Here is a 17581-nt window from a genome sequence, read left to right as displayed (position 1 = left end):
TTGGCTCCAAAGCAGCTCTAGAAGGAGAGCGCGGCACACGCAGCACATCGCACGGTGCATCCAGCCCGCGGGGTGGTTTGGAGAGCGCGGACCCCAGCCTCTGCCTCTGCACGTGCTGGCATGCTCCCCGCTCACGCAGGGCGCGAGAGATTGACAGCCTCCACTCCTGCGCACGTCCCCATCTCTTGATGTACCCAAAGAGAAGAGCAAGCACAAGCCAGCTGCCTTAATTGCCATGGACAGGGCTAAAGGGTGCCCCTGTCACCCATCAGTATCATTTAGGGCTTGGGAAGTGCCCAACTCCTACGGGGAGCGCCTATTAGACCTCCGTGCTCATATCAGTCTTAATTTCATTTGGTCCTTAACACCATTGTCTGGTTCATGTATCCGTGCTGTACAGTAACGCTATCTGATGCGTCCGACCGCCTGGCACCAGGACACGGATGCTGCCACGGCCCAGGAGCAAGCCCCTGTCCCAAAACCTGGCTGTTAACAGGGAACAGCAGCAGCTACAGCCCATTTGAGACCGGGGAGATATAGGTTATTCACTTCCCAACACGTAGACGCGAGGAGGTCGAGGTTTGCCCCTGCCTCCTTGCATTGCAGCCTACAAGTAATTCTCCAGCAGGAAATTTCCCCCCCACCCTTGGAAATTCGCAGCCAACCTGCTAATGAGTCTTTGTGAACCTTGTGCCTTCTTACCTCTAATTTTACAGCCTGTTAGGATTTGAGCTCTGTGGACAGCCTCACATTTGGTTTCGAATTATAGGCTGAGTGGCTGTTCTCTCCTATTATTGTGCTGTCAATCTTGTATTAGCACATTATAATATGGTACACTGAATGCATCTGTTCTGTATATCACAAGTCCTAATTGTCATTTGTTGAATCACTTTGTCTTATATGATTGTTAAGCAATTATTTCATCCAAAGCAGCTTAAACTTTGATTACTGTATAGTGTTTACAGGGATCAAAGTAAAATCAGCAGCTGCTTCAAACATTTTGCTGTTGAAATAGGCACAAGTGCCTGTCCTGCGCACGCGTGGGTGCCGACACCGAAGCGATGAGGAGAGCAGACTTGATGACCTGTAGGTTCTTGCCATCTCCGAAGCCCATCCTTCTGCCCAAAGGGGAACATTATTTGTCCAGGGTGGTTAAACGTCCAGCAAACGTGTAGGTAATGAGACAGATGGGAAGTGACAATTCTGCCAAGATTGCTCATGGAAAGAGGCCGTCATTGCGTGTGGCACCCGCTGCCCCATCGGTCCCCTCCGGTGGGGCAAGGGCCCGTCCTGGAATAACAGCCCGCACTTCTCCGGTGTTTTCCACCAAGGATGCTCTCCCGGGAAGCGCTCCTGCTCCCCAGGAGGCACGGAAAGTAAAGCAGTGCTTTGCTCAGAGGTGCGCGAGGGGGGTCGCGAGCCGAACCAGCTCTGCCATGCAAACCTCCACCGAAGCAGAGGCGTTTGCAGCGTGCCAGACCCTGCGTGGTCCTGCCTGGGAGTGGGTCAGCAGAGGACAAGGGCTGATGTGGCACAGAAGGGCCTGCGGCGCACAGATTTTGTTTTTTTTTTTTTTTTTTGCTTCAACGCCCCACACTTAAGCCCACAAAGAGGCACTTTGGTAGCTCGCAGGCCTCTCACCAACCCCTCCGCTCAAAAGCTCTGCAAAGCCGGGATGGTCCCAGGCGCCGGGGAGCCGCAGGGCTGGCAGCCCTCTGAAGTCAGGGATGCTGGTATGCCACGGCATGGTCCCAGGGCATGGGAACCCAAACCAGCATCAGCTCCAGCAGGGCAAAAGGGAGGGGTTCATCACCAGGGGCTTGGGCTAATCCCCATAAAATCTGGCTGACAGCATCAGGAAGGAATGTTGGGCCATTGTGTTTTTTTTTTAAGCAGCACAGGCAGGATTGAGAGAAAAAACACACTGGTGGCTCCTTAACCCCAGACAGTTCCACGAGCCAACGAGGATACACAAACTGTCAGGAATCTTCTGCTTAAAACCATCTTCTTTAATGAGACTTGAATTTAACCTGAGCACCACTCAAAAGCCCCCTCTTTGCCAGCTGCAAATCACTGCCTGACACAACTAGAGCACATCCCAATTAGGAGATTAAGCAGACCTTCTCTGCCTTTTGTTAAAAACTAATGAATTTCCCCATACAAGTAATTTTCCAAATAATGGGCCCCAGACCCCAGAGCACAGAAACCTTTATAAATCAGGGCCCTTCCCAACCCAGCCACCAAGCGTTCACAAAAGGAGGACAGTCAGGGCCAAGGCTGAGACATAAGGAGCAAGTGGGCTTAGCCACGGACTCCAGGCACGACCCAAGCTCTGGGGAGAGGCTCATTCTCCTGCCCTTCACCCCGGGCATGCTGTGATCCCCGGTGCCACAGCAGGGCATCACCACAGCCCTCCAGCCCCAGAGCAGCACCCCAGGGTGCTGGTACAGGTTTAGGCACAGAGAGCACACGGAGCCACTGCTGATGCAACCCGTGAGGGCATCATCCCACGGTGGGCCCGGCTCGGGGGGCTTTTCCAGCTGCCTTTTCAGTTCCAGCTCATTCTGCCATGGAAGTGGTACTACAAAAATGTACAATCCTTGAAAGAGCAGAAAGGTGGTGATCTGTACATCTACAGAAAGAAGTTCTAGCTCACAGATGCCCAAGTTGCCTTCTCAGGCTGGTTTGGACAGAAGAAGGTTCTTGCAAAGACAGTTTAAGCTTAAAAAAATATTTCAGTTTGGGGTAGGAACCCTGTAGGAAAGCACTTTATTTCCGAGACATCTGGCTCCTCGGCCAGAAAGCAAGTCCTACCCCTTCCCCACACCTTAAAGGAACAACAGCACAGCCCAAAGAAACTTCTAAGGAAGTCGTCAAACCCTGCGACGAAAACAAATCTGGAAGAGCAGGTAAAAGGTAGTGCCGTAAACTGCAGCTTGAGAACATCACGGCGGGTAAATTGCTTTTTAACAAGCAGACAAGTTCTATCAATAGCATCTACCGTATGTTTTTATAAAGTGCAGAAATATGTTTTTAAAAGGCCAGTAAATAAAGTTCCTATCGATTTGATCTCAAGTGTAATCTGTTTTTCTGTCTGCCACCAACAGTGGTAATAAAACAGAATCATGTAACATGGCGTTTCGGCTAATGCGACTATACATCACGGCAGGGGCCGCATGCTCGCCGGCGATCTATCATTTTCTATTGGGATTGCTTAGCTGCAGAATTTATAAACTTGCCCCAAATTGATGTAATGTCCAATTTTCTTTTCCAATTTATTTTTGGTTGAGCAAAGCAATATTGAGGCAGGACAAGGAGGGAGCATTTCCCATCTATCCAGATGGCCTCCGCTCTGCTCCTGCTCCCTCCTTGGCCTGGGAAAGGGCCTGGCAGCAGCTCCTCTGCCAGGGGTTTTCAGGAGGATGCTGACACACACTTTAGTGGCTGCGTTTAGCGTTTGCTCCATTTCACATCTGTGCATCAGTACCCAAAGGCTGCACGGGATGCCTGCGGAGCAAGTTACCCGACGCTCCGAGGGGTCTCCCAGCAAGGACTGAGCATCCCCAGCATCACAGGGCTGCATCTCACACCCACCCAGACCCTCTGCAACACCAGGACGGACCCACTGGCTGCTCTGCTCCAGCACAGGGCTGCGGGACAGGCGCTTCCCACGTGCCCCAGCCATGCACGCTATATCTGTGCCCAGCAGTTAAAGGGTTTCCAGGGTACCTGAACCATCAGAACAGGCCTCCTGCATCTGGCAATGCATCTTATTCCTTTGCCTGAGTGTGCTGCTCGCAGAGACAGCAGCCTGATGTAACAGCTGCCTTAGTCACACCAAAGTTATCAAAAATGGGTCTTTTGGGAAGTAAAAGTAATGTTTGATAAGGCTGGCTGCCGGGCTGCAATGCCCCGGTGTCTGAACTGGATATGCACCAGCATATGTAAACCCTGTAAACACACATAAGATGATGTGTTCAAATCCCCCCATCCAAGCAGCGGCCGACGCCTATCAGAGCTCAGCTTTGCAAGATGCCACCCCTTTTTGAGGTCCTTCACCCACAAACACATTGACATCGCCTTCACCGAGGAGCATCAAGGCACATCAAGGCTGTGAGCAGAGACCTTCGGCTCAGGCAGGGTGACACGTGGCCCCCACCGGAGCTGTTACCCCGATCTGGAACAAGGATGGGAAGTGTCCCATACCCCCCCCCTCAGAAGGCCGATAAATATTTCCAGAGATAAAAACAAACACTCCGCATTTGGCTTTTTTGGAGGTTGTTTTTCTTGAAGAGACAAAGTGTTCCACAGAAAGCAGACACTTCCTACACAAGTTTTCATACTCCAACCCTGAGTTTTTCTGCCGCTGATTTTGACGGAAAAAAGCGTAGCCGGTCCTTTACCCGGCCCATTTCTCACCAGTCCAGCCACGAGATCACCGAGCCTCGGCAGGGCTGTAGCACCCCGCCACGCCGAGAAGCATCTCGTATAGATGGAGATAACTTTAGCAAAGTGAGGTTTCCCATTCTCACTTGGGAATAGAAAACCCACAAGTTCCCCAACCTTAGAAATCCCATCATGAGCCATAAAAAGCAACCCCGCTGCCTGTGCACACTTTGGCCCTGGCACAGGATGAGGCAACTCTTGTCCCACTCATTTTAGGGCAATTATATTTTGGGGGAAAAATGTTATCCCAAAGCATCCTTACAGGTTCAGGTATAAGAAAAAAATATATACTCCTGTAGAGAAAACTTGAAGCAATTCAGAGTCAGTTCTCTGCAACCAGTTTAAGGCCATCCAGCCCCTTGCCCAAAATTAACCCCCCATTTGCACCCTGCAAGCGCTGGAAGGCTCCCGGCCGTGCGGAGCTGGGGATGTGTTTCTGGCTAAGGCCAGAGGAGAGAATAAATGCAAACCAAGGGAAGCAGCAGGGCCCGTGTCCTCAGATGCCGCCTCAGCGCAAGATGTGCCGAGTTGTCTTGGAAGGAAGCGGTGCCAAATCTGCCAGCAGAGACGAGCCATCAGCCAGTCCCGATGCCAGCGGGAGCCACCAGCCCTCTGCGGCGGGCTCTCGGGGGACCTGCCCACCCCCAGTGCCACAGCTGACATCCCATCCCAACATAAATGTGCACGAGTGACGCACGCAGCCAGCTCCGAAGCCCAGCCTGAGCAGGTTCACTCACCTAACTCTTGTTTTCAGGTTCACAGACATAAAGCCTGCATCCCCCGGCACAGCCAGGCAAGGGTCTGGCTCTGCTTATCCCCCAAATCCTCCCCACAGCCAGCAGCATCGTTTACTGGAGCAGCATCCACCTGCATCGCCACAGCCAAGTCCCTTCCCTTCTCCCTGCCGTAGTTTGCTTTCCAGGACAAAAATAAAGAAGAAAAGCAACTGCCTACATCCTTGGGAAACTTCAAACTGCTGGAAAGCGATGCACGAGTGATGGATGGTTTTACATACAGCATCCTCTGCCAGGGAGGATTATTTTTTTTTTTTTGGAAGAATCAGACATCTTTAAGGGAAAGTTATACTTCAAACCATGTGATCAGCAGGGGGAAGAGACTTTCCAGACTGCGATGAAGCAGCCAGAAAAACTGATTCTTAACACTTCAAGGTAAAGCCAAGACGCACAAGAGCCAAGTTTCTCCCTTATTAGCTACGGCTGAAGCGTCCACAGCTGCCGGAGTTGGAGCTAATGACGGGGAACCCGCACATGGCAGCTAGCGGGGTGCACCGGGGGTTTGGGGGATGAGGTCTCCTCTGCAAACCGATGCCAGCGCACCCTCTGACCGGCTGTGGGGTCCCCAAGCTGGGCAGGTCACCGGGGACACTGGGGGGGGGGGGGGGGGCAGGGTGCCACCTCAACACCCAGCAGAGACCCACACAACGGCTCACTGCTCCCCCCTCCTCCTCCCCTGCCCAGGGCATCCCCCCCGCAGCAGGGGTGCAGCACCCAGGAGGGACCCAGCGGCTCCCAGTGCTCCCAGTTGGGCTTCCCAGGCTCGAGAAGTTCAATGCTGCCACCTGGCGGCGGCGGGAGGGAACAGCAGCCCCGGAGGGGGGAGCTCCGAGCAGGGACGGGGGTCCCCGTGTCCCGCCCCCGGTACCCACCAGCACACCCCAACCCCGCATTACAAATCCTACAGCCCCGGGGGCTGAGAAAATTAACCTGGTTTTTCCGGGCACCAGCGAGGGAGGTAAATACCCAGCCAAAGCACATGTTTGCTTTCAAAAGTTTGCAAGCAATTGCAAAAAAAAATAATATCTATGCATGCAAGTTTTGCTACATTACAGCAAAAACTTAAGTTTACCCACAGCTCAGCCTCAAACCAAAACCCTGAAGCAATGGGGAAAACACAGGACAAAGCTTTAAAAGTCACCCTGATTTCAGGCACAAGTTTAACAGGCACAACCCAAGCGGCCGACGGCACTTTGGCCACAGGACAGTGGTGCAGAGGCACAAGGTGAACCGTGCCCGGGCCGTCCCCAGCACCCAAAGCACAAGCACTGGGTGTCCCCACCTCGCCCAGCTCCAGGGTGCCACGGCCAAGCTCAAAGTACGAACGTGCGTGTGTTTAAGCAATCCTTTCCCAGCAAATGCCTCCCCTGTGATCTGGCTACACCTTATAATTAACACAGAGGAGCACGGAGCAAGGGCAGCTGCCTGCGAGCGACTCGGGACTTACCTTCTCAGCCCAGGGGTAGCGAACACGGGGGCTGCCCCACTCCCTGCTGATCCGCTGTCGGTACCGGTGGCACTTGGGGATGTACGTGCAGCCCACGTCGCCCAGCTCTGGGTAGATAATTTCTAAGTCTCCTCTGGGGAGGAAAGAAGGAGAGAAGAACATGTAGGGCAAGACCCCACCCATGCAGGGGATGGGAATTAGTGACATTTCCCAGCCAGCCTTGAGCTACGGGTGCAAGGGCGGGTGGGAGATGCAGGATCCAACCCGCTGTCACCAAAGGTGCTGGGCACCTTGTGCACCGGGATAAGCACCCTGCCATGCCGTAACATAACCATGGGGTCTGCTCCCTCTCCCAAGCAACAGCAAGACTTTAAACATTCATTATGGCTCAGCACACCTTAGATTATGGAAACTACTGGGAACAGTCTTTAAAATCATAGCCCATATGGGTTAATCTAAGGCTTGAAGACGGAGAGCAGGACAGCAAAGCTACCCTCGCTCCCCCTTGGCCTCAGACAAGCCATTTGAACTCTGAGCTCCCTTCTCCTGCTTGCAATACAAAAGCAGGGACAAGCCTCCTCTGTATTTTAGGTACTGATAATGCAATAACAGGCCAGACATCTCCAACTTCTGCACGAAGTGCTTTCCCCTTCTGCGGTATCTAACCAAAAGGGGCCGCTGGAGCAAGCTGTCAGGTCACCGCAGCACGCAGATAGCGAGTCTCAAGGCCACCCTGAAGATTAGCCGGTACCAACATGACCCTTGCAAGGGGAGGCCCTTAAATCCTGCAGCCCGAGAGGCTGCTGAGCAAACACCACAACGGCACGGGGCTGGCACAAAGGAGGCTGAGAGTTCAAAGCAAAGTGCTTTTACTCAAGGTTTGTGGGAGGAAGCTGGGCCTGAGTGAAGTCTCTGCTTGCCTTAATCTAGAAGCTTAAGTTGCTCGTATTTAGAGAGCATTTGGGTTAACTGAAAAGTAGCAGAAAGGGTGTTTCTGATGCAGGAGCTCCCAGTAATGTGGGATATTAAGAAGCCCCCAAAGGCAAGGGGCACATGTGTGCCACTGCTTGCCCAGCCCTGCCCCCTACTACAGCAACCCACAGGCAACAAGAATTTAAGCCAAGGACATTTGATACCAAAACTCTCGATAAAGGGGTGCATTCAGTTGCTTTTCAGCTAACTGCCTGTCTGCAGCTCCAGGAGAAGCTCCCCAGGCTTCCTCCTCTTCCCATGCCCACACCTCATGCATTAACATCTCTACAGGACAGGCTTTGAGGTCTGGGGGATGACCTGTTCTAGCACATTCCTTCCCCAGAAGTAGCCTCCTCCGTCTGAATCTTTCCGCAGAAAAAAACTTTGTCATCTCTGATGCTGTAAGTTGCTTTAAAAGCCTCTAGAAAACAGACCAAGGAACAACTCGAGGTGACCAGAGACACCAAGATCTCAGCTTGCATAAAACAAGAGCTGCACAGTGCAGCCGGCACTGCTCTGCTTCGCTCTGGCCCAGATTCCTGGCAAAAGGAAGAAAGCAACCAATATTTATAGCCCTGGCAAAGGGGATACTGGAATTAACTGTCCCAGGAGGTGACACGCAAGGGCGGCACACGACTGGATGCCCAGGGCTGCTGCAGTTTCGAGACACCAGGGAGTCACTCACCTGCAGAACTCGCTGTCCACGCTGCTGAGCATCTGGAAGAAGCAGGTCTGCGAAGGCTCATCCGGCCAGGGGTGCTGCTCCCCCCAGGACGCAGTGACAAGCAGGCTGGCAGCCAGCAACACAGCACCCAGCAGCTTCATCCTGCCCTGTGGGGAGCGAGAGCCAGAGAGGGTCAGTCCCACGGGCAGAGCTGTGACCCAGCACTGCCACAGCATCCCCACCCACCGTGCTCTGGCTCAGCCCCACCAGAAGCCAGCTCCAGGGAAAGCACACCCATCCTCACACATCTTTCCCGCCCCCCACTTCCACATTGTTAATCCCAATTATGCCAGAAATTAACTGTGTTTCCTGCTGCTGCCCCGTGCCAGGAGACGCCGAGCCCCCAGCAGGCTTGCAGCAAGGCCCCACGTCTTAGAGGACCCATTTCTGCCCACCCACAAGGCAGGCACATTGCCACCCTCCCGCAGAGCACCAGAGATGCACACGTATGGCCTCACAAGCTGGGCAGATCGGCACAGCTACGATCACCTCCGCGGCGACCACCGCGCTCACAAGCCCAGGCAGCACCGAGAGGGGACAGAGTCCCTGCCTCTGGGTGCTGGCCCTGCTGCTCTCCCCAGGACTCTAACACGATGGAAAAGATGAAAAATTGGTATCAAGCTTGGTCATGGTCTAACCAAGACCATCACCAATGGATGCACAACCAGCTGTGACACACTGACCAACACATCCCTGACCCCAGGCACAGCATCTGCAGGGGAACAGCAACAAGGGTTTGCCTCGAACCCAGGCACCCCCCTCCAGAGCCCGGGCAGAGCTTTTCCCACACAAGGACAGCCACGGCCACCCGTTTGTAAGTCTGTACAAAGCACAAGCCAAGCCTCAAGGATGCGGGGAGCCGGGGTATGAGGTTTATATACCCAACACCCCTGCCAAGCCCAATGCCAGCCCTTGCCTCCCCAAGCAGCGTCGAGGTGCCTGATGGACCCAGGGGCCAGGGCCACCACGGCTGGCCCTGCCAAGGCACTTACCCACCACGTCCTGGGAATGGGTGAGCAGCTCCGAGGGAGAGCCTGGATGTTTGAGGTTGCCACGGAGATGGTTTCCCTGGAAGGGAAGAAGGGACTGGGAATGAAACACAGCCCAGGGAAGGGGCAGCCCATCCCCTAAAGGGGCACAAAAACAGGCAATGGGTTTTCATCCCATCCATCCCACAGCAACCTTTTTCAACTGACCCATCAGCTTTGGGTCCTCACCTGGCTCCAACCCCCCCACTGCACTGACAGCTTCCCAGATAATTAGAAAGGATGCGACCCAAACATTTATTTGCACTAGCCTGTCTTCTCCGTTGCCTAATCCGTTCTGGATGAGGCATATGCAAAAAAAAACCCCACTGTCAGTTGGGAATAGGTATTACAACACATACTGTATCATTATATAATGAAGTACCGGCACGCAGAGTGAACACGAGTAAGTACTAGCGCCACTGTCATTACAGAGAGAAAAAGGCATCAGGCTTAACTAATTAGAAACATTAATGTATTGGGAATGATCTGGAGGTTTAGGGGCTAATGGCTCCGGTTCCCACGCTACAAGATGGGCAAACCCCATAATTAGAGCCCTGATCCTGCAAACAGGCTCACGTGAGCAACGCTTTTCCCATCGGAGTCAGGAGCACTGGTTCGCATGAGTCAGGATCACCAAAATGGGGCTTACATCCTCGCACACTATCACGAGCCCGGGGTGGTTGATAACCCGGGGTCCCAGGGGAGCCACGCAGGGGCATCGCAGACCTAGGCAAGGCATGCCCAAGGACTGTTCATCATTACAGCTGCCCAGAGAACCTCTGCCATGGGAAGGTGGATTTCTTAGGAAAGCAGGACTTCCCTTGGAAAGCTGAGCTCAGCTGACAGCTTGGCAAGAGGGTGACAGGCAGAGACAGCAGCTTTGACCAGGACAGACACACAGACACCAGGAGAGCTGTAGACATGGACAAGTGACTCTTCCTGCCAAAGTGACTCTCACCATGGTAAACCCATCCGTTTTTGCTGTTTATTTAAGCATGAAAACAGCAAAGCTGGCACAAGGCTCACACTGCTGCGGCCCTGGCAGGGCAGATGCCCAGGTCTGTCCCAGGGTAGCAGAGGAACATCAGTACTTTGCAGCAACCAGCTCCAGTTGGTTCCTGCAGTAACTTTGCAGAGGTTACCCAAATAACAGCAAAAGCCAGAGACAGGATTAAGTCTGAACATGCCAAACAGGGGGATCTTACTTTATTCTAAGCCTAGAGGCAGAGAGAAGCCCTTCACACAGAGGCAATATCAGCCACTTCCATCTGGAGACCTCCCAAGAGATTTGTCTCAAAATGGGATCAGCACAAAAGGGTTTACCAACAGACAATGTGCAGAGGGATCCCCCAGCGATGCTCTGGAAGAAAATCCCATGGGAGCAACAGTCTCTCTTGCAGCATCCGGTATAAGACAAACTATGGCTTTCTCTCTAAAAGCTACTTGCAGAGGAATTAAAGATCCTATTTTTCCTGCTCAGGAGACAGAGTTGCAAAGGAAGCAGGAAGCCTGTGCAGCAAACCCACATCACCAGGGTGTAAAACATAGGAAAGCCATGCTGCCAGAACCAGACAGCAGCTCCTGCGCTATGCTCCTGCAAGGCCAGACAGGCTCTTGAGGGGCACAAAGCCACCAGATGACTTGCTTTTTAAAGCCATGCACAGGACAGGGTGACTCAAGAGCCAGCAGCAGTGCTGGCTTTGCCGCCAGGCCGTGGGACACCTACCCTGACACAACCCTGCCTGCATAAATACTCCAGGCCTGGAAACCCACACTGGGGATGGGTGATTTCTACCGGCATCTCCTCCAGCCTGCCTGCACCTGGAGCTCTCACAGCTGCTGAGAACTGATAAACCACATGCCTGAGAGGCCACACAGAGCATCCTCCCCTCCAGAGAAGGATCCTCCCATGGGAAACACACATCTAGCAGTGTCAGGCCAGGTGCCGAGCACAGGCCAGCCTCCTCTCCCAGCAACCCAGGTGTGTTTGCATGTTGTCTCTCCTGACTAAGCAGTGCAGGACTGCAAGAATCTTGTCCTTCCCGCTGCTGGGAAGCCACTGGTGTGGTGCTGTGGCTATGCAGATCAGAGCTGGGGAAGATGTTTTCATCCAGGATTACCCGCACACTCAAGAATGAGATACTGCCCTCCACTTACAAGCAGATGCTTCCCACATTTTTGTTTTACAGAGCCATTATTGAAAACATGACAGTAAAACCCCTCCTGCTTATCAGTTTTATCTTTTCTGTGCAGACCAGCACAGGTCTGCCTTTCTAGGCAGCAAACATGACCCAAGGGGTTTAACCACGCTGAGACCATGTACAGCATTTCTGCACATGTAATGCCTCAGCTTGCCCTGGCCCCTCTCTCTCTCCCCCTTTCCTCCAAATCCCAGCAGAAGGAGAGGGAAGAATTACTTTTAAGCCACTGTTAAATTGAAGGATGGCTTGGAACAGCCCTGGCACAGAGCCATGCAAGCTGCACTTGCCACCTTTCCCCATGCCCTATCCTCACACAGCCCTGGGTCACAGGACCAGGAGGTTCCTGACTTCCAGCAAGAACCAGCATTTGGGAAGAAAAATAAAAGCTTTCAAAGGTACCAAGTCCAACCGGTGGCTTTTGGAGAGATTTCTTTGGTTAATCAGATGAGAGAAGCAATGATGTGAAGCCCAAGGAAGCAAAGTGCTGCCTACACATGCTGCAGTCCCACTATCACTTCGGTCCATTGGGAGGAGATATATATTGCATTTGTATTTCCAGCAAACCAAGCCAGGTCCAAAAGCTACTAAAAAGCCTTTCACAGTTGGCAAAGCTAAGGCACAGCTAAGGAAATCCTCGTTCTCTATTACTATTAGAGATTAAAAGTGTCTTAATAAAAAAGGAAACTACCTTAAGGGGGGGGAAGGAAGGGAGAAGCCTGCGGCTTGCTTTAACAACAGCAACAAAGCACATGTGAAAGCCAAAGCACCTGTGTTGGGAGCCAAGTTACACACATCAGCAGATCCATGGGGCCACAAAACAGGTGCTTGCGGTGGAAAGGAGAGGGTGGCTGGTTGCAGAGGAGGCAGCAGCCCATCTTGGGTGCTGCTGAGCCTCCAGCACATCACACCTTCACAGCCCACTTCTTGACACTCTCCCATAGCCCCCTTAGCTGCTACCAAGGTCCCAAAATATTTGCCGTGAGAGCATTAGGACACAGCTCAACCAAAAAATCACAGTAATTCAAGGAACCCCATGGACATCAGCTGACTCTGACAGGTTCTCAACACTTCCACATGCAGGCAAAACCTCCAGCTCTGGCACAGTTTGTTTACTTAATGCTGGGCTTTAATGCAAAACAAGTGTTTCCAGGTCTGAATTTCCCCATAAGTGTTCATAAGAGACATTTTATTCTGACATGGGCCAAAAACATCATTTGCAAGCTTTGGAATTTCCCACCCGAGCAGCTGCCTTCCTGTTGATGTGACTTTAAGATTAACCAGTGCCATTTATAATCCACTTGAGCATTTCTTCTGACTTCACCCAGCACTAACTCCTCACACCATAAAAAGCTACTTTATGTCATGGAATCTAAGTTTACCTCCAGAACACTTCATTAATCAACCTCAGCTCTCCCCAGACTTTAATTGCCTGGGGGGCAGAGCAGGGAGGCATTGCTGGGCTTGAGTTTCCCCAGCCCCATGACACAGGAAACCTGGGATTGTGGGTTTTATTTTTTCCCCTCCCAGTTTGTTTTAGGCTGCAGCAAAGTCATAGTTCACCACTGAAGTCCATTAGAAATTTTATCCCTTTCTTGCCACATAGCCAAGACAGTTGTTTTGTTTTAATGCTAATGAAAACAAGGATTTATTTTGCATCACACGAGCAAAGGCATTTCTGGGCCATAAACCTGCTCCTGGCACTCCCACCCAAGACCCCAGCATTAGTGCAGCCCCAGCTGCTGCAGAAAAAGCTCAGCTCTTCCTTCAAGGTCCAGCATTTTCTGCTGATTTGGGCTCCTCCCTGCCTCAGTTTCCCCATGGGAAGGGGTGTCACAGAGGGTCCTGCCAGCAAAGCACCTGAGAAACTCCCACAGAAATCAAATCCTGCAGTCTGAACAACAGCTGAAAAAAAAAGTATTTCTGCTGTCGATACCCACCAGCGAGACTGTAGGAAGCAAAGGACTTGGCAGAGCCTCGGCAGCCAGGGAAATTCCCTCAATCTTTGTCTTGCAGGAAGCCCATTTTTCAGATTTATTTTTTTTCCATAGCAATCAGCAAAGAAAACAGAAAACCACATCCTCTCTCCCCATTCATAACATGGTGCACCTCCAGCCATGCCCTGGCCACACTGTGCCTCTTATCTCACCTCTTCATAGGCCTCTTTGCACAGCTAAGAGTTTCATTCCCGGCTTCAAATGAATGACCACAAGGTCATCCTCACCTTGCCCCAGCCAACCCGCAGGGTAAGAGCTTTCTGAATTAAAAAAGCCACTCGTCCCATAACACACCATTAATTTGCATCTGCACTGATGTGTGGGGCCAGCTCTCCTCTGGGAGAATATTAAGGTTGTGGGAAGAGTTAAGTGGATTTAGGGGACATGGCAGCTTTATTCAGCTCAGGTGGTCTCCTGGGTCTGTCTAGTGCCAAACAAGGATCAGGAGTTAAAGACCCAGGCTGTTAGTGCAGAAGACAAAGGCTCCCTCCGCTAACTGCCCAGCAGCAGCCCCAGCCCTCGCATGTGTTACTGGAATAAGGTGAATCTGAGCTGTTGAAGGGACACAGATTATATCACTAGCTAGCTCATACGAGTGCAGGAGTTCAATAGTCAAGCCTGTATTTCTGGGTCTCCACAGCATTAAGTTGCTGGGGCAAAATCCAGAGCAACATGGTTGTGTTCACCCCTCAAAGCCCCCCAAGCAGACCGCTGTGAGCCTGCAGACTGGAACAGCAGAGCTTGGCGTTTTGCAAAGCACCGGGTGCAGATCTGTGGTGTAGCCTGAGAGATTAACGGAGAAGGATTTTTAGCTTTTCTCTTTTTACCTGCCAAAGCTCCAGGCCTGAGCTCTCACCCCTGCCTGCCCCATTTCCTAGCAGGCAGCTGTGTCCAGTCAAGCTGGATTAAGCACTGCCCCTGTCAACACCAGCAGTAGAGAAAGTCCTGAGTGACCGAGGGGGAAGGGTCAGAGCCCTAAAAGGGGTTTGGACCTGCAGCATCCACCTCCTCCTGCACCCACTGAGCAGGAATCTCCATGGGATCAGGGAGGGGATGCACGATGCTTTTTGCCCTTTGAAGTTGCTAGCACCTTGCAGGCTCCTGCACTTACATCCCAACAGGAGAAGATGCAGTGCAGCACAAGCAGAGCACCAGAGCAAACCCAGGGCTGTTGTGAGCCCCCAGAGTCTTCCCTGGCAGCCAAGAGGACCCCAAGCACCAGCCCTTCTCCCTCTCCCTTAGCTGAGCATTGCAGGAGCACTCAGAAGAGGATAAATATCGAATATTTGCTGGGCATAAGCATACAGCTAGGTGCAGTCCCCTGAGGCTGGCAGCAGCCCCCTGAGCCACCCCTGCACTGCAGCACACGGGGATCACCCCTTCTCCTGCCAGCCCAGTCCCTTCCCAAACCTCAGCCCCAGCAGCACCACAAGCAGGAACACGTTCCAGCCCCTGCAGCTCCTACCACCACCCTGAGCCCAAGCACTCGCCTCGGCACGCCTGCACAGTGCACAAGACACTGCAGCATCATGATGTTGCGTGGCTCAGGGATGGGGCCACACACCTCCGCACCCCATCCAAACCATGTGGGTGCTCACCCCATCCGTTAACTCCTCTCCTGGAGCAGCGCCTGGCACCCAGGAGCCAGCTGGCATGTTTTGGGGAGGGTCACCGGGCAGCTGCGGTGTGCACAGCAGCTTCGGGAGCAGAGCCTGGGGGAGGTGACCTTGGCAGCAGGCATCGCTGGGAGCCAGCGGGTTGCACGCTCGCAGGCTGGATGCGCAGCGTTGCACAACCACACCTGCCAGAGCCCACCCCGCCACGGCAGGCGCCTTGTGACTGCTCCTGCCGGAGCTGCAGCTCTTTCCGGGGAAGGTCTTCTATTTTGGGAAGAATGTTTTCATTTGGCCTATATTAAGCGCATACATTTCGCAGTCACAAGGCAGGCGCAGAGCTGTGCAGGAGCCTCCTTTCCTTCAGCGCCAGCAACTCTGCAGCTTGGCAGACCTCAGATCCCAGAGGTGCTGGCACACATGCAGCCGAGCCTGTTGCTCACCAGAGCACTGCCTCATGCAATTAGCTCCCATTTGCACCCCCTCCATTCACACACTCACCGAGAGGCTGCTGCAACCCACCGGGGAGCTGCTCAGCTCCTCTCTAAATCTCAGGCTTAAGCTCCAGCATTTAGGACCCCCCGCCCCGCTCCTGGAGACGGGGGGAAGCCGCTAAGCATTGCTGCAAACAGTGACACTCAACAGCAGCATAAAGCACTGAGAAACCCTCAGGTGTGGCCTCTGCTCAGCCTACCACCCGTGCTCCCCAGGGATGCCCAGTGGGCAGGGTATGGCACAGGGACTGGGTTATGGAGGGGTCACCCAGGCACTTTCACCTTTCTCGCCTCTTCCCCCGACCCCCTTCTCCTGGGGATTGCACCCTGGCAAGAAGGTGCATCTCAGCCCCGTGCCTCGTGGATGCCCTAATTGTGATTACAGCCCTTTAGGGATGACAGTAAAAAAAATAAACACCCATTCCTGGCCCTTGACATCTCACCAGCAGGGCTGGGTGATGCTCCTGAGAAAGCCCTGGGGCAGCAGGTTAATGAGGAGCTGAGGATGAGGAAGAAGCATCCTCTGCTCTGACTCAGGTCAGGCTAAGCCGGGACCCACGAGTTACCCCATTGAGGCACAGTGGGCTGGCCAGGACCTGGCTGCTTCACCCACCCACTGCCCACCCTGCTGCCCCCCCCCAGCCAGCCAGGCACAGGGACCTGCGTGGAATTTAGGCCGACTGAGCCGGGATGTCTATAAATAGCACCATTTCAGATTCAGCCTGCATGTGGCTCTTCCCTTCAGTCCCTGGTTTTATTTTCTCTCTTTCAGTGGCTCTCTGCAGCCCGAGATGAAGGGGAGCACAGGCTGGACCCTTTGATAAGTCACACAGACAAAACAAGGAGACAGACTAGTTATGTCACTGCACTTTTACCAGACTAACCTTTGCATCAATAGACTACCAATTTACATTAAACTGGCTTAACTCTTCCTTAAATGGGTTTAACTGGTTTGCCACAGGGGACTTGTACAGGTTTAATGAGCTCAGCTACAGTACTTTCCCAGGAAGCCTGAGCCCCCAGCATGGCTCCATGCAGAGGGTGGCCCCAGCCCCCCCCCCAAGCTGGTTTGGGGGCTGGAAGGAGGCAAGGGTACTTCCCATGGGTCCCCACGGTTGGGGGAAACCCCTGAGCATGGGTACCTTTTCCAGGAGGTTTTTTTCCAGTCCCCCCCACAGCATTCACTCCCAGACCCTTGGCACCCTGGTTGTGAAGGGAACCCCAAGGTGACCCCTATTTACTGCTCCCCCCACACTGGCAGGGCTAACAGAGCCCCTGCCCTTATACCCCAGCAAATCAACTGCTGCAAAACAGGAGGGAAACGACCTGACACCCACCCCACACACACAGCATGCCAGCAGCGCCCACACCTTTTCCACCTACCCCTCTTTACACCACCAGTATCCCCAGTCCCACAGCAGCAGAGGAACCAGCAGCGGAGGGGAGCCTGTGCCCAGCCAGGTCTGGCAGAGCCCCAGCCCCACCGGCAGCTCCTTGGCAGGGCTGAGCCCTGGAGCTGGCTCGGGGGCTGAGCAGGGGCAGCTTGCAAGGCAAGGGCTGGCAGCCCCCCCACAGGGCGACCCTCACAGCAGGGACACAAGCTAACACTGCAGTTTGCAGAGGTCGGGGCCATTTGCAGGATGCTCAGAGTTGCACAAAGCAAGCAGCTGCAAACCAGGCATTGCTCTGGGCAGGGAACAACTTCCTTGCTCTGTGACCAAGCAAAACGGGCTTTTTTTAGTACCTGCCACAAAATTAAGCATAAAACCCCCCAGCTTCCCTTTCTAGCTTAGCTCAGCTAGGGCCAGAGCAAATGGCTCTGTCTCTCATGAGAACAGACTGCATGTGTGAGTAAGCCCTGGGTGCCA

At 53.3% G+C, this 17581-nt stretch overlaps 1 protein-coding gene across 7 annotated transcripts in view; it reads right to left on the bottom strand.

The window, feature by feature from the left end:
• The window catches only part of PEBP4 (phosphatidylethanolamine binding protein 4), an 85197-nt gene that overhangs the window by 62867 nt on the left and 4749 nt on the right, over positions 1-17581 (bottom strand). For 3 of the 7 annotated variants that reach the window (XM_064472763.1, XM_064472761.1, XM_064472762.1), the window contains exons 2-4: positions 9376-9451; positions 8345-8490; positions 6688-6820 (exon numbers count right to left, since the gene is read on the bottom strand). In XM_064472763.1, coding sequence (XP_064328833.1) covers positions 6688-6820; positions 8345-8484 — 273 coding nt within the window. In that variant the 5' untranslated portion in view covers positions 8485-8490; positions 9376-9451. Of the gene's footprint in view, positions 1-6687; positions 6821-8344; positions 8491-9375; positions 9452-10738; positions 11126-13549; positions 13789-17096; positions 17252-17581 lie in introns of those variants that run through there. The other 4 variants (XM_064472757.1, XM_064472759.1, XM_064472764.1 and 1 more) reach the window with 3 other exon arrangements.

This window comes from Phalacrocorax carbo, chromosome 24 (assembly GCF_963921805.1).
Source record: "Phalacrocorax carbo chromosome 24, bPhaCar2.1, whole genome shotgun sequence".
In the NCBI taxonomy this organism is placed as follows: Eukaryota; Metazoa; Chordata; class Aves; order Suliformes; family Phalacrocoracidae; genus Phalacrocorax; species Phalacrocorax carbo.
This window is presented reverse-complemented; position numbering and strand designations above follow the sequence as displayed.